Source organism: Sapajus apella, unplaced genomic scaffold, assembly GCF_009761245.1.
Source record: "Sapajus apella isolate SASKATOON/1434 unplaced genomic scaffold, GSC_monkey_1.0 scaffold6, whole genome shotgun sequence".
NCBI classification, from domain to species: Eukaryota; Metazoa; Chordata; class Mammalia; order Primates; family Cebidae; genus Sapajus; species Sapajus apella.
In genome coordinates, this window is record NW_022436946.1 from 72,980,247 (window position 1) to 73,003,655 (window position 23,409).

The following is a 23,409-nucleotide window of genomic DNA, read 5'->3' on the forward strand; positions in this document are numbered from 1 at the left end:
ATTATAGGTATGGGCCATTGTGCTCAGCTGAAGTTGATCTTGGCTCATTGTCTTGTCTCTTGAAAATGAACATTTTCCTTGTTCTTAATATGTTGAGCAATTTTGCATTGTGTTGTGGACTCTGTAAAATGTTTGGTGGTGAAGACTCTAGTTTCTATTACTGTATATTTCTCTGAAGAGTGTTAATATTTTAAGTGGAAAATTAACTTTGTCAAACTCAAACTGTACACTCTTTCTCTTGGCCAGCAGCTGAAACCTCAGCTCATTCCTCTTGGCCTTAGCTGAGTGCTTGGAGGCCCTGCCTCATTCATGTATAGTTCAGGGACTTGGGTAGAGTTCATAAACAGAATTCAGGCCTCTCCCCTTCTGGCTCTCTTTTTTCTCAGATTCCTTCCACACTTTCCAGGTTCTGTGGTCACTCTGAATTCCATTCTCTAATTCTTCAGGCCAGAAAGACTGCTTTCTATTAGAATTTTAGCCGCCCTGTTCAGTGCTGACTATGGCCTGCCCGCAGGCTAAAATCTGTAACAATGGGAAACTCATCCTTTTCTGGTCCTTCTTCCAAGTTTTGATTTTTACAGAATTCCTTGCTTTTGTTAACTTTCTAGGCATTGTTTCTTTCCAGTCTTTGGGTCATTGTTTTTGTTTATTTTACTTTATTTAGTCCAGAGATTGTAAGTAAATATGAGTTCTTATTTTTTAAAAGATTGGTCCTGATGGATTCTTACTTGGCCATCCGAGACATATCTCATATAGTACCTTAGTGGGCTTGAGCCCATTTCCCCAAATTGTAACCTGATCAATTTGTTGACTTTTCTCATTCTCAGTCTTTCTTTCTCACACATGCTTCCTAAACTGTCTACATTCAAGAGTTTATCATGGTCCAATTTAGTGGTGACATAATTAAGACATATATTTATTAAATCATTTGGACAGTCAAATACATTATTTAATTTAATCCTCCCAACAGCTCTTAAAAGTGTGCTGGGTGAGAAGAATTAAAGTGTTGTCTCTATTTTATTGAGTTTCATTGTGATTGTATCTTGCATATGATACTATGTTTATTAAGTGGCAGAATCCAACTTTAAAACCAGATGTGTCTGATTCTAAAATCTTACAATATTGTGTATTTTGGGCTAGTTACTTTACCTTACTTATCCTGGTTTTCACATATGTAAAATGGGGATGATAAAACACGTGACACATATAATCATATGTCAGTTAAATGAGATAGATATTGTGAATACATGACATAGTGCAAACAAAATAGTGAGTATTTATGTCAGCTTTTATTTTATAACAACCTTGAATTCTCAGTGGTTTAGAAGAATAAATATTTATTTCTTGCCTCCGGTTCATGTTGTCAACAACTGGTTGGATGCTATGACTCTATGCAGACCGCAGGCTGAGACTGCTCCATATATCTCCTTATTTTGGGACCTGAGCTAAAGGAGAGCCTTGTGTGCAACATGCCTTTCTTATGGCAGAGGTCACAGGAACTAGACTACTTTTGGGATCTTGTATTCTCTCTAAAAGCCTGTGTTCAGAAATGATATGCAGCAAATATTCCATTGGTCAAAGCAATTCACATGTCCAAGCCCAAAGTCAATGGGATGGGAAAATATATTTTATTCACAAAGGAGGGAATGAATAACTGCAAACAATAACATAGGTTACCAAGATATAATCATCATGTTTTGCTTCTACAGTACCACGGTTAATATTTTCCAATAACTGGAGTAGAAGGTGGATCATTAAAAGGATATGGCTACTTGAAATGGCAAGAATACAACCGAGTATTTTATTACATGCCAAGATAAGAGTCCAGACAATAGCTGCCATGGGCATTTAGGGCGAGTTAGTGTGAGCCATAAGGACTAGGAAAAGTTTCATGAATGAGAGATGGCTTGATCTGGGTCTTGAGAGAAGATCTGAGTTAGATAAAAGTCATTTGGAGCAGCTATAGCAAAATGAACAAAGGTACAGTGTTGGACTAATTTGGTCCTTTTATTTGGGTGCTTTTGTGGGGAGGATCATTGGAAGCAGCCTGGAGAGACTGAATATCAGGCAGGAGATAAAAAAGAGAACTTAATAAATTTTAAACAAGATTTAGAATTGAAAATTTATGTTTTAGGAAGATTTCCCTGGCAATTCTGTAGGAGGTAAGATGGGCGGCAGGGAGTATTTCTCTAGTGTTATACACAACAACCACTATTCTCTTATGTAAGTTATACACTGGCTCTGTGAGACGAGCATATCACAAAAATGTGGTGAGCATGACAAATATTTCCTCAATGCATACTTGACTCCCACTGGTAAGAAAACTAAAATTGTCTTACTTGTTTTTCTCAAAATCTCCTGCCTGACTAAATAAGAGCATGCTTTAGTAGGAGACAATACTTCCCACACAGAAACATAATTAAAACAACATATCAGATAGGCTGGATGGTCAATAAAACATTGCAAACTGGAGGAAAATATCTTTGCCCTATCATTTTTATTTTGCTTTTAAACTAATCAAGGAAAGACAATTGGAACACAATTTTCTTTTGTGCACTTAAAAGTAGAGAAACAACTTCTAAAATTTTCCATCTTTGAATTTTTTAGCAAAATACAATGCCCAGAAGCTTTTGGAAAGCAGTGACAGTGGCTATGGTAAGAATTTCCATCCATTATTTTATTCCATTATTTCTCTGATTTTTTATTGTTATTGATTTTGATTCATTAATGATCTCGGGTACATACTTATGCAATGCTTCTCTATTTTGTATGTGAAAATTAGTAACATAAGTTTGAATGAGATTGTTTGATTTTCAGAATTATATTTATGACTTAGCCAAGTGGAAAAATGCTAAAGAGTAATGTATACATTTTTCAATCCTTAAATCAATCGCCTAAAAAATTACAATTTTTTTCATATCTGCTAGGCCATTATTATTTATGTCATGAAGACTACATTGCTTCATAATTAGTATGATATTGAAACTCGGTATCACAGGATGAAAAGCACTTAAAAATATATGTAGATTAACATCTGGAATCTTGGAGACTGAAATTGTGGGAGAGAGAAGGGACTGAATATTTGTTTAACTTTTCCTCCATGCCAGATACTGTGAAGTGCTATACTCACTTGTTACAATAACCATTCAATGCAGTTGTTGTTATTATTATTCCCATTTCACACATGAGGAAACTCATGCTCTCCAAGGTGAAGAAAGCTACACAAGGCCTCACAGTTAATAGTGGGTAAAGCTGGTATTCTACCTAGGTGGGTTTGACTCTAATATCCAATCCCCTTCCATTACGTAATGTTGTCTCTCCACATTGCTCCATTCTCTTATTTCTTAATCCTTTGTCAAAGGGAACTAGATTCCACATAGAACCTAGAATTTCTATTTTAGTTAGTGGATGGTCTGTATATCAGTGGTCCATGATTTTCAGAAGTTCAAATTTAAAATATAAATTAGTACTATAAACAAGAAAATTGAATTTATAGTTTGGTGCTTAAAATACATACTTATATAAAAACAATTTTATTACAATAACAATAAAAAGCTTAAAAAATATCTAAATACCACCATAAATAATTTCTTACTTGTCCATGTTCTCTTTTCATTTTTGTCCATGTGCACATACAATTTGGTAAGAGTTATGTTCTTTAATTAAACATTTTAGTAACTATACACCGTAACACTACATGGACATATCATTATTGATTACTCCATTCCTGTAATGTTTGAAACTTAAGTTATTTTCAATTTTCTGCTACACTGTGATAAACATTTAAATTCATATAGTGCTTTTTAAATTGTATATAATTGCTATGGAATGAATTTCTAGTAGATATTGGGTCAAAGAGCAGCAAAATAGAAAATTAATATAAAATGTTCTACTTAAACAACTTTTAAGCTTAATGAAATAGAAAATATTATCATATTGAAATGCTGTTGTGTCCAGTGTTCCCAGTACAACTCTCAGGCTTGATGATTCTCTAGAAGTCATGGAACTCAGAAGAGTTTTATACTCATGATTATGGTTTATTACAGTGAAAGAATGTAGATTAAAATGAGCAATGGGAAAAGGTGCGTAGATGAAATCTAGGAGAAACCAGGCACAAGCTTCCTGGTGTTGTCTAGCAGTGAATTTGCAGGGGGGATGCCCTTAATTTTCTCAGTAATGACATGTGACAATATGTGTAGAGTACTGTGAACCAGAGAAGTATCCTTGAGTCTTAGTATCCAGGATTTTTTGGGGGGTCATTCACATAGGTATGTAGTACCCATGTGATTGACCTTAGCTACTCAATCTCCAGCCCCCAAAAAGCCAAACCAGTACAGAATGGCTCAAGGCAAGAGGCATGCAAAAGCATTCTTGTCATCAGGATATTCCAAGGACTCAGAAGTTCTCTCCCAGGACCAGGTCAAGAGCCACTCCTTTCTTAGGATTGTGCAATTTGAGCAGCCAAAGCCTATTGAACTAACCCTTTATTACACATTGGTGTAGAAATAGTTCAAGAAGGAGGATTGAAAAATCATGATGTAAAGTTTAAAAAGGCTTGGAAGATTAATTCATTCAAATTTTACTTTTTTATAGCCTGAGTAACTGTGGCTCAGAGCAGCTAAATTATTGCCCAATCACACATCTAGTTAGTGATAGACAAAATGCAAGAGGAGTAAGTGCAAGGTTTTCAATGAACTTCCACTTAAGGTCATTGTGTAGGTTTACTGTTAAAATCTTTTTTCCTATTAAAATGCTACCTTATTTGTTCTCAGCTTTTTAGGCTGTAGAAATACCACCTATAATACATGTTTAAAATACGGATACCCATGGCCCAACTTTAGAGATTCTTATTTGGTAAATTTGGGTAGTATGCAGGAATTTGCAGTTTTTAACAAAGTAACCAGGTGATTTCTAATACTTGTCAGTCCGGGACCACGCTTTGAAAAACACTGTTGCACAATGATAACTGATAAATCTTCCTACAACCCAGATTAAATTATGCCATTGTGTTTTTAAAAGAAAAGTCATTGGCTCTTCACTTTCTGCCTAGTTAAGTATCACTTTCTTCAGCCTGTCATTTCATTAACTTCCACATTATAGCCCCAAGTATCTTTCCTCTCATTATTCCCTAAAGCCCTAGCAGAACTGACTTTGTGCACTTCCCTTAATGGTTTGTGTATACTTTCACTGCTATAGTTTGTTCCTGTTAGAACTCTAATGATTACTTCTTGTTTTTGTCTGCCTGGCTTTTTTCCTCCCTCCTTTCTTCTCAGGGAATCTGCCTCTATCTCAGTCCATGTGGTTTTGGGCTGGGTGGGTATAGAGGAGATGGAAAGATTCTCTCAGGCTAGTAATATTTGGACTCATGGAACATGCGTGGTTTAAATTAGTATTTGGAGGATGAATATGACTTTGAGAGGAGGAAGACAGAGAAGTGGGCAAGAACAAGTGAGTTGTAGCTGATGCATGGGAAGAAGTATGTGGTGCAAAATAAAAAAATGTACTTTGGGGCCAATTGTGTTGTAGGTACTTAGACAATTTCGGTCAGATGATGGGTCAGCAGAAATATTGGAGCTTCAGAAATAGAAGGCATTTATATGACAAGATGGTGTGTCCTGTTTTTTATATTGAATTTTCTGATTTGCAAATGAGAAAGATGAAAGCCTGATACTCAACAAGGAATTCTGCAAACTATAATTTTGAGCACTGGAGTGTTGGTCACCTCTGGATCTTGATTTTGCTTACCACCTCCCTTATAGTCTTTCATTTTGTCTTTCATGGGCAGACACAAGAATTTGGCTCTTTCTATTATTTTTCCAATGAATTAATATGGTGTAAACTTTATGTACTTCTCCCCTAGGGACCTTTTTTATGTGTCATTGAACAAAAACCATATTGAATATTGACTGTTTCTTTCTTGTTCTCTTGACTTAATTTTCTTACTGTTTTGGGAAAGGACACAAGAAAGTATGGGGAACAAAGAAAGTGAATATTTAAAAAATGTTTTCTTCCACTCAGAATGGGACAATTTTCTTCAATGGCTGAAAGATGACATTAAACATTTAATATCTGGTTTTCTGATTCCAAATCTCATGTTTCTTCCAGGAGGTAAGAGTGACTAATGATACTCACTTAGGTTGTTAAAACATGGTCTGGTGTTAAAAATAACCAATACTACTAATTTTTTGCCTTTCAATTTTTGCATTATTAGAGAATATTTGACCTAATAAAACAGAACTACTTATATATTTTTTAAAAATGGATGTTTTGTGTTACAAGGTTTTGGATTCTACAATCTTTGAGCCGGTGATCTATTGGTCTGGCAAATAATGTCTTCTTTTAATCTGGCATTTGGAGTGCCAGGCTGCTGCAAAGATATTCTCATGTCAGAGTATCAGACTAAAATTATGCTGTATAGAGGAAGAGAGCCACCAGGTAGCGCTCAAGTACTATTCATCAGTGTTAGAACATGCATATGCGGTCAGGTTAGTGTACAATGGTGAAGCAACTAATTTTGTTGAAAAAATAAAAGTACTTAATTTTAAGAACTTTTTCTCATATGTGGATGAATTCTAATTTAGAACCACAAATCCCGTTGTTAAAATCTATTGACACTAAGATAAAATTTTATTGCTTATTTGCCATGAATACATGGTTTTCTTTTGCACACTGCAAAACAAGAAAAGATAGGAATTCATGATTATCTTATCAACCAGATGCTTGAAAATATATATCAATAAATAGTGCTTAAAAATCTTCTGTCAGAAAAATGACCAGAACTCCCATACAAAGAGGAAAAAATTTGCATACAGGGTTATTGCACTGTGAGATACACTTCTCCCTGGGATTTCTCTGGAGGGGACTTCTCTTCACCCTGAGGGTGTCTGACTTTGCAAACCCCTTCCAAAAATATGGAAAATGATAAATGTTCATATTATTTTTATAAAAATATTATATTATTATTAGTAAAGTTATTTTTTTCTAAGCACTTTAATATAGCATTTGAAAATACTGGGGGTTCCAAGATGGCCAATTAGGAGCAGCTCAGGATTGCAGCTACCAGTGAAAGCGCAGAGGCCTTTGCAGGTGATCCCTAGGCAAGCAGGGCTTGGAGTGAGTCTCAGCAGTCCTACAGCAGAGGGGCCTGACTGTTAGAAGGAAAACCAAGAAACAGAAAGAAATAACTTCATCATCAACAAACTGGACATCCACTCAGAGACCCAATCTGAAAGTCAACAACTACAAAGATGACAGGTGGATAAATCCACAAAGATGGGAAGAAACCAGTGCAAAAAGGATGAAAACACCCCAAACCAGAATGCCTCTCCTCCTACAAGGAATCATAACTCCTCACCAGCAAGGGAACAAGGCTAGATGGAGAATGAGTGTGATGAATTGACAGAAACAGGCTTCAGGAGGTGGGTGATAAGAAAGTTCTGTGACTAAAAGAACATATTCTAACCCAATGCAAAGAAATTAAGAACCTTGAAAAAAGATTTGACGAAATGCTAATGAGAATTGACAACTTAGAGAGGAATATAAGTGAATTGATGGAGCTGAAAAACACAACACGAGAACTTAACAAAGCATACACAAGTTTCAACAGCTGAATTGACCAAGCAGAAGAAAGGATATCAGAGGTCGAAGATCAACTCAATGAAATAAAATGAGAAGGCAAGATTTGAGAAAAAAGGGTAAAAAGGAGTGAACAAAGTATCCAAGAAATATGGGACTATGTGAAAAGACCTAATCTACATTTGATAGGTGTACCTGAATGTGATGGAGAGAATGAATCCAAGCTGGAAAATACTCTTCAGGATATTATCCAGGAAAACTTCCCCAACCTAGCACGGCAGGTCAATACTGAAGTCCAGGAAATACAGAGAACACCACAAAGATATTCCTCAATAAGAGCAACCCCAAGGCACATAATCATCAGATTCACCAGGGTTGAAATGAAGGAGAAAATGCTAAGGGCAGCCAGAGAGAAAGGTTGAGTTACCCACAAAGGGAAGCCCATCAGACTCACAGCAGATCTTTTAGCAGAAACCCTATAAGCCAGTAAAGAGTGGGCGCCAATATTCAACATCCTTAAAGAAAAGAACTATCAACCCAGAATTGCATATCCAGCCCAATGAAGCTTCATAAGTGAAGGAAAAATAAAATCCTTTACAAACAAGCGAGTACTCAGAGATTTCATCACCACCAGGCCTGCTTTACAAGAGCTCCTGAAAGAGGCACTAAACATAGAAAGGAACAACCAGTACCAGCAACTCCAAAACATACCAAATGGTAAAGAGCATCAACACAATGAAGAAACTATATTAACTAACGGGCAAAACAGCCAGCTAGCATCAAAATGGCAGGATCAAATTCACACATTACAATATTAACCCTAAATGTAAATGGGCTAAATGCTCCAATCAAAAGACACAAACTGGAAAATTGGATAAAAAGCCAAAACCCATCAATGTGCTGTATCCAGGAAACTGATCTCACATGCAAGGATACACAAGGGCTCAAAATAAAGGGATGGAGGAAGATTTACCAAGCAAATGGAGAGCAAAAAAAAGCAGGAGTTGCAATTCTCATCTCTTATAAAATAGACTTTAAACCAACAAAGATCAAAAGAGACAAAGAAGGACATTACCTAATGGTAAAAGGATCGATGCAACAAGAAGAGCTAACGATCCTAAATATATACGCACCCAATACAGGAGCACCCAGATACATAAGGCAAGTTCTTAATGACTTATAAAGAAACTTAGACTCCCCCACAATAATGGTGGGAGACTTTAACACTCCATTGTCAATATTAGACAGATCAACCAGACAGAAAATTAACAAGGGTATCCAGGACTTGAACTCAGACCTGGACCAAGCAAATCTAATAGACATTTACAGAACTCTCCACCCCAAATCCACAGAATATACATTCTTCTCAGGACCACATCACACCTACTCTAAAATTGACCACATAATTGGAAGTAAATCACTCCTCAGCAAATACAAAAGAAAGGAAATTATAACAAACAGTCTCTCAGACCACAGTGCAATCAAGTTAGAACTCAGAATTGAGAAACTAACTCAGAACCGCACAGCTTCATGGAAACTGAATAACTGGCTGTTGAATGTTGACTGGATAAAATATGAAATGAAGGCAGAAATAAAGATATTCTTCGAAACCAATGAGAATAAATACACAATGTACCAGAATCTGTGGGACACATTTAAAGCAGTGTCTAGAGGGAAATTTATAGCAATAAATGCCCACATGAGAAGCAAGGAGAGATCTAAAATTGACACCCTATCATCACAATTGAAAGAGCTAGAGGAGCAAGATAAAAAAAACTCAAAACCTAGCAGAAGACAAGAAATAACTAAGATCAGAGCAGAACTGAAGGAGATAGAGACACAAAAAAACCTTCAAAAAAATCAGTAAATCCAGGACCTGGTTTTTCGAAAAGATCAACAAAATAGACCACTGGCCAGATTAATAAAAAAGAAAAGAGAGAAGAATCAAAAGATGCAATAAAAAATGATAAAGGGGATATCACCACAGATTCCACAGAAATACAAACCCTCCTGAGAGATTATTACAAACAATTCTATGCACATAAACTAGTAAACCTGGAAGAAATGGATAAATTCCTGAACACTTGCATCCTCCCAAGCCTTAACCAGGAAGAAGTCGAAACCCTGAATAGACCAATAGCAAGGCCTGAAGTTGAGGCAGCAATTAAGAGCCTAACACCCAAAAAAAGCCCAGGTCCAGATGGGTTCACAGCCGAATTCTATCAGACATAAAAAGAGGAGCTGGTACCATTCCTTCTGAAACTATTTCAAACAATCCAAAAAGAGGGAACCTTCCCAAATCATTTTATCAGACCAACATCATCCTGTTACCAAAACCCAGCAGAGACTCAGCAAGAAAAGAAAACTTTAGGCCAATATCTATGATGAATATAGATGCAAAAATCTTCAATAAAATACTGGCAAGCCGATTGCAACAGCACATCAAAAAGCTTATCCACCATGATCAATTAGGCTTCATCCCGAGGATGCAAGGCTGCTTCAACATATGCAAGTCTATAAATGTAATTCACCACATAAACAGAACCAAAGACAAAAACCACATGATTATCTCAATTGATGCAGAGAAGGCCTTTGACAAAATTCAACAGCACTTTATACTAAAAACCCTCAATAAACTAGGTATTGATGGAATGTATCTCAAAATAATAAAAGCTATTTACGACAAACCTACAACCAATATCATACTTAATGGGCAAAAACTGGAAGCATTCCCTTTGAAATATGGCATTAGACAAGGATGCCCTCTCTTACCACTCCTATTCAATATAGCATTGGAAGTTCTAGCTAGAGCAATCAGGCAAGAAAAAGAAATAAAGGATATTCAAATAGGAAAGGAGGAAGTCAAATTGTCTCTAAGACGACATGATTGTATATCTAGAAGATCCCATCGTCTCAGCCCCAAATCTCCTGAAACGGATAAGCAACTTCAGCAAAGTCCCAGGATACAAAATCAATGTGCAAAAATCACAAGCATTCCTATACACCAATAACAGACTTAAAGAGAGACAAATCAAGAATGAACAGCCATTCACAATTGTGTCAAAGAGAATAAAATACCTAGGAATACAACTAACAAGGAAAGTAAAGGACCTCTTCAAGGAGAACTACAAGCCACTGCTCAACGAAATAAGAGAGGACACAAACAGATGGAGAAACATTCCATGTTCATGGTTAGGAAGAATCAATATCGTGAAAATGGCCATACTGCCCAAAGTAATTTACAGATTCAATGCTATCCCCATCAAGCTACCAATGACCTTCTTCACAGAACTGGAAAAAACTACCTTAAACTTCATATGGAACCAAAAGGTAGCTTTCATAGCCAAGTCAATTCTAAGCAAAAAGAGCAAAGCAGGAGGCATCACACTACCAGACTTCAAACTATACTATAAGGCTACAGTAATCAAAACAGAGATATAGACCAAAGGAACAGAACAGAGACCTTGGAGGCAACGCAACACACCTACAACCATCCGATCTTTGACAAACCAGACAAAAACAAGCAATGGGGAAAGGATTCCCTGTTTAATAAATGGTGTTGGGAAAACTGGCTAGCCATGTGCAGAAAGCAGAAACTGGACCCCCTCATGACACCTTATACTAAAATTAACTCCAGATGGATTAAAGACTTAAACATAAGACCTAACACCATAAAAACCCTAGAAGAAAATTTACGCAAAACCATTCAGGACATAGGTGTAGGCAAGGACTTCATGACCAAAACACCAAAAGCATTGGTAGCAAAAGGCAAAATAGACACATGGGACCAAATCAAACTCCACAGTTTCTGCAGAGCAAAAGAAACAGCCATTAGAGTGAATTGGCAGCCAACAGAATGGGATAAAATTTTTGCAATCTACCCATCCGACAAATGGCTGATATCCAGAATCTACAAAGAACTAAAACAGATTTACAAGAAAAAAACCGACAAGCCCACTCAAAAGTGGGCAAAGGATATGAACAGACACTTTACAAAAGAAGACATACATAAGGCCAACAAACATGAAAAAATGCTCATCATCACTGGTCATTAGAGAAATGCAAATCAAAACTACATTGAGATACCATCTCACGCCTGTTAGAATGGCGATCATTAAAAAATCTGAAGACAACAGATACTGGAGAGGATGTGGAGAAATAGAAACAATTTACACCGTTGGTGGGAGTGTAAATTAGTCCAACCATTGTGGAAGACAGTGTGGCGATTCCTCAAGGACCTAGAAATAGAAATTCCATTTGATCCAGCAATCCCATTACTGGGTATATATCCAAAGGATTATAAATCATTCTACTATAAGGACACATGCACACAAATGTTCATTGCAGCACTGTTTACAATAGCAAAGACCTGGAACCAACCCAAATGCCCATTGATGTTAGACTGGACAGGGAAAATGTGGCACATATACACCATGGAATATTATGCAGCCATCAAAAACGATGAGTTTGGGTCCTTTGTAGGGACATGGATGAACCTGGAAACCATCATTCTCAGCAAACTGACACAAGAACAGAAAACCAAACACTGCATGTTCTCACTCATAGGTGGGTGTTGAACAATGAGAACACATGGATGCAGGGAGGGGAGCATCACACATTGGGTCTGTTGGGGGGAAATAGGGGAAGGACAAGGAGGAGTTGGGGAGTTGGGGAGAGATAGCATGGGGAGAAATGCCAGATATAGATGATGGGGAGGAAGGCAGGAAATCACACTGCCGTGTGTGTACCTGTGCAACAATCTTGCATTTTCTTCACATGTACCCCAAAACCTAAAATGCAATTTAAAAAAATACAGAAGAAAAATGTGTAGTTTCTATATGTAATTAAAACTTTTTCTATTACAGAAAATACCTAACTAACATGGTAATTTGAAAGCATAAAATCAAAATATGATTCTTGTTTTTAGTTTTATGCTTTTATTATGTGAAATTCTAAACATATGCAAAAGAAAAGATAATAATACAGTTGATCCTTGGACAACGGGAGTTTGAGCTGTATGGGTCCACTTATACAAGAATTGTTTTAATTAAACACATATCTCAATGGATGGAAAATGCTCCTATGTGGGGCGACTTTTTGCTTACAGGGGATCCACTGTGGGTCTTGAGTATATGAGGATTTTGGTATACTTAACAGTCCTGGACCCAATACCCTGCATATAAATGTATTTATCATTCAACCTCAGTACTGACTAACATTCTGCTTTACTGCTTCATCTGTGCTCTTTAAGCTTATTTTTTTCTGAATTATTTGAAGTTTTTAAAAGTAAATCTAAGAGATTATATCATTTTACCTGTGAATATTTAAGTTTGTATTGACAATAGATGATAACTTCAAAAAAACCCCACATAATCACAGTACTGCTATTCTATTACCAGAGCACTTGATATGTAACTTTGTTTTAAAACTCAATCAGGCAGTATGCCATCCTCAGTGAAAAAAACATTTGTTTTGAGAGCTTAAAATGATAATATGCTGTAGAATATTGAATAAATATTTTTTTAAAAATATAGGTGGCCGGGCATGGTGGCTCACGCCTGTAATCCTAGCACTTTGGGAGGCCAAGGCAGGTGGTTCACCTGAGATCAGGAGTTCAAGACCAGCCTGGCCAATGTGGTAAAACCCTGTCTCTACTAAAAATTCAAAAATTAGCCAGGTGTGGTTGTGTGTGCCTGTAGTCCCAGCTACTCAGGAGGCCAAGGCAGGAGAATTGCTTGAACCTGGGACGGTGCAGTGAGCTGAGATCACCACTACACTCCAGCCAGGGTGACAGAGTGAGGCTCTGTCTCAAAAACAAACAAACAAAAAAAGGTAAAAGATTTTTAAGATAAACTGTATTACATATATTCTACATTTCATTATTTAATTAAACCTTATATATCTCATGTGTGGGTCGCTGGACAAATGAAAACCAAATACATTTCTCGAGATAGGTGAGGTCTTAAGTAGAGAAGTGCAATATTTTCAATGTGCATATTTCTGTTTATAAGTTAGATAAGTGCATAGCCCTAATGTGCATGTTTGTTTTATTGCCATTGTCTGAATAAAAATCATGAATGTGACCACATTAGCTAAACTCTGCCTGCTGTGAGACTTAGGACTTTTTGAGGTGCAGCTCTGTTTATTTTGGCTTGCTTTCTTTTTCAGACTTCATGTGATGTAATGTTCCCTATAAAAGTCTGACATCAATAAGGATAGGAACTGACTCATTACATTTTCTGAAGATAATCAGAGTTTTTAGGCTTTTAGTATTCTCTTCCATGCCCGTCCATATTGACATATTGCTTCAGCTGAAGCAGGCGTGACCGCAGGGTTCGTTTACCTCAAATAGCCAAAGCTTAAGATCATGCTGCAGAGTTCAGCTAAGACCAAGAGAGGAATGCAATTGCCTAGCCTGAATGTGAGTGATATTGCATATTCTTTTAGGAATGTAATGTTTAGATTATATCTAGTGGCGGTGAAGAGTAAAGAGACAGCTTTCTTCCTCTAGGATCTTGTAATACTTCCATATTATTTACAACATCATTATTTTAACTCAGTGTATTGCTTATGTGTGACAACTTTGCAGGATTTTTCCTGCCAGACTATTAACTTAAAATATAAAAGAATGCTGGAAAAAATTGCTTATTGAATTAAATTGCTAATCCAATAAGGAAAAAGCTTTTGACTAACCTCTCGGTATGCCTGCTTTTCTTTATAAAGAATTAAAAAGCCTAGGACAAGTAACTTTCTCTCATCAAATATCTATGAATTTTATCTATTAACTAATTTATGAAATAAACCAAACTTCTTATTAGGTGGATAGATTGAATTCTTTGTTCAAATTCAGAAACTCCCCAGCACTTTAAACCTTTGAATTATTTATATTTTGATATGTATTTATCTTTTTTTTTTCTCTATGCAAGTCTTGATAGGGAAGTGAGTAGAGCTGGGTTCTTATCTGAAATTTTTTATATATATACATATATATATACACATAACACATATTATATAATGTATACATATATATACACACACATATAAGACAAACACATTTTATATAAATATAAATATATATACTCTCACACACAGAGACCATCTTAAAAAGCAGATTTATTCAACAGAATTAGTTTCAGTTAGGTTTTGACTAACTAATCTAAATAATGCTAATTAAATTTGTATTAACAAATGGCTTAAATGTGCCTCTTTTTGCCTGTTCAGGCATAAAAAATGTTCTGCTTAACAAAAAGTGTTATCAGAAGTATTTTATTTTGTATAAAACAGTATAGGCTAATGTAGAGTTGATTGATTTTATCTAATTTCCCTGAAATGTATCTTCCAATAAGAAAACTTCCAACATATTCATCTACTAAAAATTCCAACAGTAGAAAATGGAAAACTTCTACCTCTGTTGAAAGGATCCCTTTTTTTCCAAAGGTGCAGTAACTTCAGAATGAGATAGTACTGGGTGTGAATTCTAGTTCTGACACTGACCTTGGTTAAGTTACTTACCTTCTCAGAAATTCAATTTCCTCATCCATTAAAAGAACTTAATACTATCTAATAATAATGGCTATACTTATACTAGGGATTTTTTTTTTTTTTTGAGACAGGGTTTTACTGTTACCCAGGCTGGAGTGCAGTGGTGTGATCTTGGCCCACTGCCACTTCAACCACCTGTGCTCAGGTGGTCCGCCCACCTCAGCCTCCTGAGTAGCTGGGACCACAGGTGGCACCACCACACCTAGCTAATTTTTTTTTTTTTTTTGAGAGGGAGTCTTGCTCCGTCACCCAGGCTGGAGTGCAGTGGTATGATCTTGGCTCACTGCAACCTCTGCCTCCACTTGGCTAATTTTTGGATTTTTTGTAGACATAGGGTCTTGCCATGTTGCCCAGGCTGGTCTTGAAATAACATTATCTTTTAATAACAAGTAATTTAATTTTTTATTTTAATAGCTACATTTTATTGAACCCTACACAAACATTGTGCTAGTGCAGAAGACATGTTAGTGCCCACTTCACTTTCCTTGGGGCTTTCATTGTGCTCTGGTGAAACCCCAACTGCCAGTATCTGTGTCTCTGGGCCTCAGTGTTTTTCTTCCAGCTCTGAGTAGGTGTAGACAAAGTGCTACATAATTCCTATCCCCAGGAGCAGCCCTTAGCTAATGACCTAACCCCTTGTTGGTGCACAAATACCACAGTTACCTCACTCCTTGGGTGGAATAATTTCTAAGGTATATTCTTTGTACCATTTTCCCAGAGTTTTCTTACAAAATTAAGCTCCAGTTGCCCCTTGTGGTAGCTGCTTTACCCATGTCCTCTTTAGTGGTTGCTTCTGTTGCTCAATTAGTTTCTCTGCTTCTCTAACATATTCTCTGAAATACCCCAATTTACTAACTTCAAATTTTTGCATTGGGATCTGCTTCTGGGAAAAATTAAGACAGCAAGTGATTTTATATTTCACCATCTCAGCTTTAAACAATTCTCCAGGCTAGACACAGTGGGTCATGCCTGTAATCCCAGCAGTTTGGGAGGCGAAGGAAGGCAGATCACTTAATCCCAGCACTTTGGGAGGCTGAGGAAGGTGGATCGCCTGGGCCCAGGAGTTTAAGACCAGCCTGGACAACAAGGCCATATGTAATTGCAAGGGACTTTGGGAAATACCAGCTACCTGGGTAATCAGGTACAACTATAATTTAATTATTATGGGAAAAGGGAAAATGGGTTTTTGTAGACAACCAGCACTCTCTACCACATTTTTGTAGTAGAGTATGTATTTTTGGTTCTTTGTAAACATCACTAATTGCAGACAAGGAAACAGAATATGAAACTATCAACCTGTCTGGCGTCTTTTACTCAAATCAATGTGTAGAGCTTTTACATACTAATGATAATATCTTGGATTTTACCTCATCTCTCTTTTTTACCCAACCATATATTTACCTAGAAATATATATTCTCCTCTCATATTTTTATACATTTATATACAACATCTTGATTTATATCTTGATTTATCAGTAATGAATATTTAGATTGAGCCTTGCCTAATATCTTGTGTGTGTCTCTTCCACTTTTTACTGAATAACTTATATTGCTTTATTGGTTAGAAAAAGAGAAGTAAAATGAGAATGAATGAAAGTCATTGCAGGGAGTCTCACATTTTCATACATAATAACTTCCTAAAAACAATTTTAGAAAGTAAAATGTTAGAAAGTTGCTGATATGCTGATATCTGTTCTCAGACATATAAGAAATAGTATTTCATCTCTAAGTATATTTCAAGCAAATGCTATATTTATTTATGTATTTATTTTTGTATTTAGGCAAAGCAGATTGTAATTAATGATCTTCAAAAGTAGGAGGCCTGGGGCCAGGGGCCTCTGTTGCCTATTCCTTGCCTTAAGAATGGTCTCCCATTCCCGAGGGCCTGTTACTCTTCTGTAGCTACCTGGAAGATTGTTGTGCAGTCAGTAGTATTTTAATCAAACATCAGGTCTCAATAAGTTCCCAGAGCAGGAATGAGGGAAGAGGTCACCATCCAACTGTCATACCACTATCTGGTGCACATGCAACTCACAGTAAGGCTCCCCATATGCTGTCTGCTTAAGGCTCATTTGGAAATAAAGGAAAGGGTGGTGAAATGTTGGTGTAGGAGGGGAAGTTGTGTTAGTGGCACCATGGGAAAAAGCAGATTTTGTTTACCTGTAGTTTCTGGGTGGGGTATGGGGAGCTCAAGAGAGGATTAGAGGTAGGGCCTAGGTTTGCTACAGTGGACTTGTGATGGTTAATTTTATCAGTTGACTGGGCTAAAGTGCATAGATAGCTGGTAAAACATTATTTTTGGGTGTATGTGTGTGAATGGTTTCTGGAAGAGATTAGCATTTGAATTGGTAGACAGAATATAAAAAGGTCACACTCACCAATATGGGTGGGCATCATCTAATTCACTGAGGGCCCAAATAGAACAAAAAGGCCAAGAATGGATGAATTTACTCTCTCTCTCTTTGACCTGGAGCATCTATCTTCGCCTGCTCTTGCTCATTTGCACTCCAGGTTCCTGGGCCTTCAGACTTCAACGGGGACTTGTGATACTACGCTCTCACTCCATAGTACCCTTCTGCCCCCATTCATAGGTCTTTAGAGTCAGACTGAATTATATCACTGACTTTTCTGGTTCTCCACCTTGCAGGTGGCAGATTGTGGAACTTCTTTGCCTCCATAATTGCATGAGTCCATTTCTATTTTACATATATCCTATTGGTTCCGTTTCTTTAAATAACTCTGACTAATACATATTTTGGTACCAAAAGTGGTTCCAGAGGAAGAGAACTTTAAGAATAAATTTTCTGGATAGGTCAAGGACTTCTAGAATTGGCTTTCTAACCTGATTAAAGTTGCTAATACTCGATTTCCAGTCGTAAATAGAGCACATATAGTTCCATGGCATGAACTGTTAATAGAGTTTTGCAAAATATCTGCATTGCTTACTCCTAATCAACCAATTATAAGAAGCAAGGATATTAGTGACTCTCTATATAGTACTTTAAACATGTTTTTTGTAAACTAAAAAATATGATGACATTGGTTGCTTGCTCCTAATGTCTCTGGACAAAGTGGTGAAAGAAAAGGGTGAGCTCAGGGATTTGAATTCCCAGTAATGCACAGCATAAATGATCTAAAAGCTTCTCGGTATGCCTTGAAAGAGAGCCTTATTTCCTGTAGCTGCAGGGCTGGAATTACTAAAAATCAATGACAGAACTTCATCTTTCCACTGGCTGACTTAAAATGCAAGTGGAATTTCCAGCTTCACCGGGTGTCTAATGTTAAAGAGAGGGCATTAATTGGGAAAGAATGGGATTCCATAAGTGGAGATAGACATGTGTGGGAAGATCTTGATGAAGCTGGGAACATTGAGTTTCTAAATTCTGATGAGTCTTCTTTGCCAGTGGAAGAGGTCTCCCCATCCCTGGTGGAAGTAGCTTCCCCACCCATAATGGTGTCAGCCTTTCCACTGCCATATGAGAGGATTAACCCTGCCTTGCCTGAGGAAATAGTAATGGCTTCCCTAAAGCATTTGCTGTGCAAAACAATGTTGATTCTTCTCAGTACCACTCCCCACCCCACAACCACTCTTAGCTTCTAGATTTATTACCAAGAAGTAAGATATTTGCATAAGATATTTCTGCATAAGATATTTCTACTTAAGTTTACTAAATTCGAATCCTAGCAGGCCCTTGAAGGTGAGGTACAAAGTGTGACCCATGAAGAAGTATGCTACACTGCAATAAAACTACTTGAGTTCTCTAATTTACGTAAGCAGAAATCCAGGAAAAATGTGTGGGAAAGGATATAAGGGTGTGGGATAATGGTGGAAAAAAACATAAAGTTGGATCAGGCCAAATTTATTTATATTGGCCCACTAAGCAGATTCTACATTTATGTTGCAGCTTGGTGAGTTAGAAAGATCTCTAACAGTTTGTTTGTTTGTTTGGCTGAAACATGGATCAAAAGATAACTCACTGTGAGGAAATGGATATGCCTGACCACCCTTGGTTTAATATAATGGGAGGGATTCAAAGACTTAGGGAGATTGGAATGTTAGAGTGGATTTGTCTTTTGAGACCTATTCACCCATTCTAGGAGGTCCATAAGACATATTTTTCAACAATACTTTGAAAAAATAAGTTTGGCAGGGGACCACCAGCATCCTTGAAGAGCTCAGTGAAATCTGGCCTTTTCTTGTAGGCCACATTTTACAGAGGAAACCATAGCTGCTCAATTGGAAATCCCAAATACAATTGGGGTAATTGGACCCTGGAGTGAGAGGGGCCAAGTGATGACACTCAACTGCCAAAGACAAGGTGGGTATAGTTAGTGTAATGAACAGAAGAGTCAAAGCAACAATCAGAACTCTCTGACTTGCTTAGACATAGGGTGTCAGCTAGTTAATCACGGCGTTCATAGAAATGAAATAGATGCGAAACTTAAAATTCTTCATCCATATAAGCAGAAAAGTTCCAGATCAAGTGAACAAAGTCTAATCATAAAACAGAGAATCATGACTCTCTAATCAATTCCCAGATGATGGGGTTCAGGACTCACCACCCCAAAATATGGCCCCCAAAGGGACCTATGGCCTTTTACCAGGCGGGTAAAGGAAATAATCAGAGGTTTTGGGGACTGTTGGTCACTGACTGAACTGACACTGATTACATACAAAATATGGCTGTAGGAAATCCGAGTATGCCAGCCCAAATGTGCCTCTTTGGCATAAGGACTATTTTAAGCTGTTTATTTTGAGAAACTGCAGATACAGGAGAAGCCTTGAAAACAGAGTGGAAGTTACCATTTTCTAACATAAATTTATATCCATAAAGAGAATCTCCATTAATAAAATTGTCTCCTCTGCATCAGGAGAAGAGGGATGACTACATAGATAAAAACTCTTAATGGGGAAGGCATTGACTTAAATCTGGATAACAAAGCTTACATTTGTTTACTACACTTTTTCTGATCACCTTCCTGTAACCAACCTTTCCCTGAACTCTTACTTTTTGTTTCAGCAAATGATGGTATTTAAGTCTGAAGTTTAAACTACTTCTTTGAGATCTAAAGATTACTCATTCATGTGGGTTATGTCCCATGTATACAGAAGGTATACATGTTATTAAACTTCTGTTTTTTTTCTGGTTTTCACTTGTTAATCTTTATTTTCTTGTTGTTCTTGTTGTTATGGAGAGTCCCAGCTAACAGCTCATGAAAGGTGGAAGACAATTATTTTTCCTTTCCTACACAGACTTCAGCCAGTTTACAGATCCAAAACCTTTTGAATGACAGGGAGGCTGGGTCCCTTGAGGAAGCATCCTGGCACACCAGAATTCTTCTAAAAATTTATAGCCTTAATGTTTCTCTCATCCTTCTCCAAAGGTACCTATTGCCATAGGGTAACTGTGCATTGGGGGAAAGGAAATAATCAGGTATTTTGGGGACTATTGGTCACTGACTCTGAACTGACACTGATTACAGGAGATCCAAAACGTCTCCATGGCCCTCCAGTCAGAGTAGAGGCTTATGGAAGTCAGATGATCAACGGAATTGTAGCTCAGGTCCAACTCATGGTGGGTCTTTAAACTCTTTCTGTGGTTATCTCCCCAGTTCCTAATGCATAACTGAATTAGACATACTTAGCATCTGGCAAAATACCCACATCTATTCCCTAATCTGTAGAGTAAGGGCCATTACGGTGGGAAAGACCACGTGAAAACCATTGCAATTGCCTTTACCTAGGAAAATAGTAAATCCAAAGCAATAGTACACTCCTGGAGGGATTGCAGAGATTAGTCCCACCATGGACTTGAAATATGCAGGGATGATGTGCAGAACTTTGGGCAATGTTTCTGGTTGTTTACTTTGCTTGGAAGAAGAAATCACCAGAGCTGAGATTATATACCTATTTATGGGCTATACCCAATGGTTTGGCTGAATGGTCAGAGACTTGGAAGGAACATGGTTGGAAAATTGGTGACAAAAATATTTGGGGAAAAAGTATGTCGCTAGACCTCTCTGAATGGGCCAAAAAATGTGAAAATATTTGTGTTTCATGTGAATGCTCACCAAAGGGTTACCTGAGTAGAGGATGATTTTAAAATCAAGGGCATAGGATGACCCATTCCATAGATACCAGTCAACATCTTTCCACAGCCACCACCGTCATAACCCAATAGGCTCATGAGCAAAGTGTTCAGAGTGGCCGGGTTGGAGGGTAAACAAGGGCTCAGCAACATGGATTTCTACTCACCAATGCTAACATGCCTAAAGTCACTGTTCGGTGCCCAGTCTGCCAGCAGTGGAGACCAATACTGAGACCGTTGACATGGCACCATTCATTGGGATGATCGGCCAGGTATCTGGTGGCAGGTTGATTACACTGAACTGCTTCTTTATTCAGCCTACCAATTCAAATGCTAATGTCTGGAATAGATACTTACTTAGAATACGATTTGCCTTCCCTGCATGAAACGCTTCTGCCAAAACTACCATCCACAGACCTATAGAATGTTTTATGCACTGTCATGGTATCCTATACTGCATTGTTTCTGATTAAGGTACACTTCACAGCAAAAGAAATGGCAGTGGTCCTGTGGTCAAGGAATTCACTGATCTTACCATGTTCACCACCATTCTGAAGCTGCTGGCTTGAAAAGACAATGAAATAGCTTTCTGAAGACTGAGTTACAGCACCAGCTAGAGGGCAAGTTTCTCCAGGTGTCTATGCTCTGAATCAGTGTTTACTATGTGGTGCTATTTCTCTGACAGCCAGGATTCATAGGTTCAGGAATCAAGGGGTGGAAAAGGGGTGGCACCACTCATTGTTATCTCTAGTAACCCACTGGCAACGTTTTTGTGTCCTCTTCCTTTGACTTTATATTCTGCTGGCCTAGAGGTTACATAGTTCCACAGGGAGGTATGCTTCTACCAGGTGATATAACAAAAATTTCATTGAACTAGAAGTTAAAACTGCCACCTGGCCATTTGGGGCTCCTCATGCTCCTAAGTCAACAGGCAAAGAAGAGAGTTATGGTACTGGCTGGGTGATTGATCTTGGACTAGTAAGGGGCAATTGGGTTACTACTTTAAAATGGAGGTAAGGAAGAGTATATCTGGAATACAAGAGGTCCTTTAGGGTATTTCTTAGTATCCAGGCCCTGTGATTAAGGTCAATGGAAGGCTACAACAACACAATCTAGGCAGGACTACAAATGGTCCAAATTCTCCAGAAATGAAGGTTTGGGTCATTCTGCCATGTAAAGAACTACAACCAGCTGAGGTGCTTGCTGAAGGCAAAAGGAATATAGAAGGGGCAGCAGAAGAAGACATTGGCTACAATAATATTACTAGTTACAGAAATGAGGACTAAAATTGTAATTACTATTTCGTATGTATTTTGTTATGAATATATGTGTTACAGACATTAAGTAAATATCCTCTTTCCTCTCTTATTCCCTTATCATGTAACATAATATGTATTTACTTTGTAGCAGTATTTAAGCTGTGTTTTACATCATTGAATTTAAGTTATGGGACATCAGGAAAAAAGATAAGACCAATTGAAAACTTTACCTCCTCTTATGAGGAATAAGTTAGTGTACTTTCCGCTGTATGCAGAATAGTTGTGTCATGTTAGGTAGAATTATGACCTTGTTTTTGTCTTTATCTGGAAATTAAGTATCGTTTAAAGAGATGTGTATGGGTGTCAGATTAACAAGGGATGAACTTGTGAGGACTAATTTTATGTGTCAGCACAACTGGACTAAGGGATGCCCAGATAGCTCATAAAACAGTATTTCTGGGTGTGTCTGTGAGGGTGTTTCCAGAAGATATTAGCATTTGAGGCAGTAGACTAAGTATGGAAGATCACCCTTAACCAATGTGAGTGGGCATCATCCAATCTATTGATTGAGAGCTCAAATAAAACAAAAACATGGAGAAAGGGTGAATTCATCATCTCTCTGTTTGAGCTGGGACAACTCAACTGTCTTCTGCCCTTGGGCATCTATTCAACAGCATTCCTGATTCTTAGGCTTTTGGACTCTGACTGGGATTCACACCATTGCTGCCCCATTCCTCTGATTCTCAGAACTTTGAACTCAATACTGAATTGCGACGCTAGCTGTCTTGGTGCTGCCCCTCACTGACAGCAGATTGTGGGATGTCTCAGCTTCCATAATTGTGTGAGCCAATTTCTATAATAAATCTTTCTCTCTCTTCCCCTTATTGATTCTGTTTCTCTGGAGAATCCTAATCCAGGACATATGTGACTTTTATCAGGCATGG

At 37.6% G+C, this 23,409-nt stretch overlaps 1 protein-coding gene across 4 annotated transcripts in view; it reads left to right on the forward strand.

The window, feature by feature from the left end:
• Positions 1-2,635: 2,635 nt before the first annotated feature.
• The window catches only part of FILIP1 (filamin A interacting protein 1), a 239,292-nt gene continuing 218,518 nt past the window's right edge, over positions 2,636-23,409 (forward strand). For 3 of the 4 annotated variants that reach the window (XM_032275485.1, XM_032275487.1, XM_032275484.1), the window contains exon 1: positions 2,636-2,655. In XM_032275485.1, coding sequence (XP_032131376.1) covers positions 2,653-2,655 — 3 coding nt within the window. In that variant the 5' untranslated portion in view covers positions 2,636-2,652. The remainder of the gene's footprint in view (positions 2,656-23,409) is intronic. The other variant, XM_032275489.1, reaches the window with a different exon arrangement.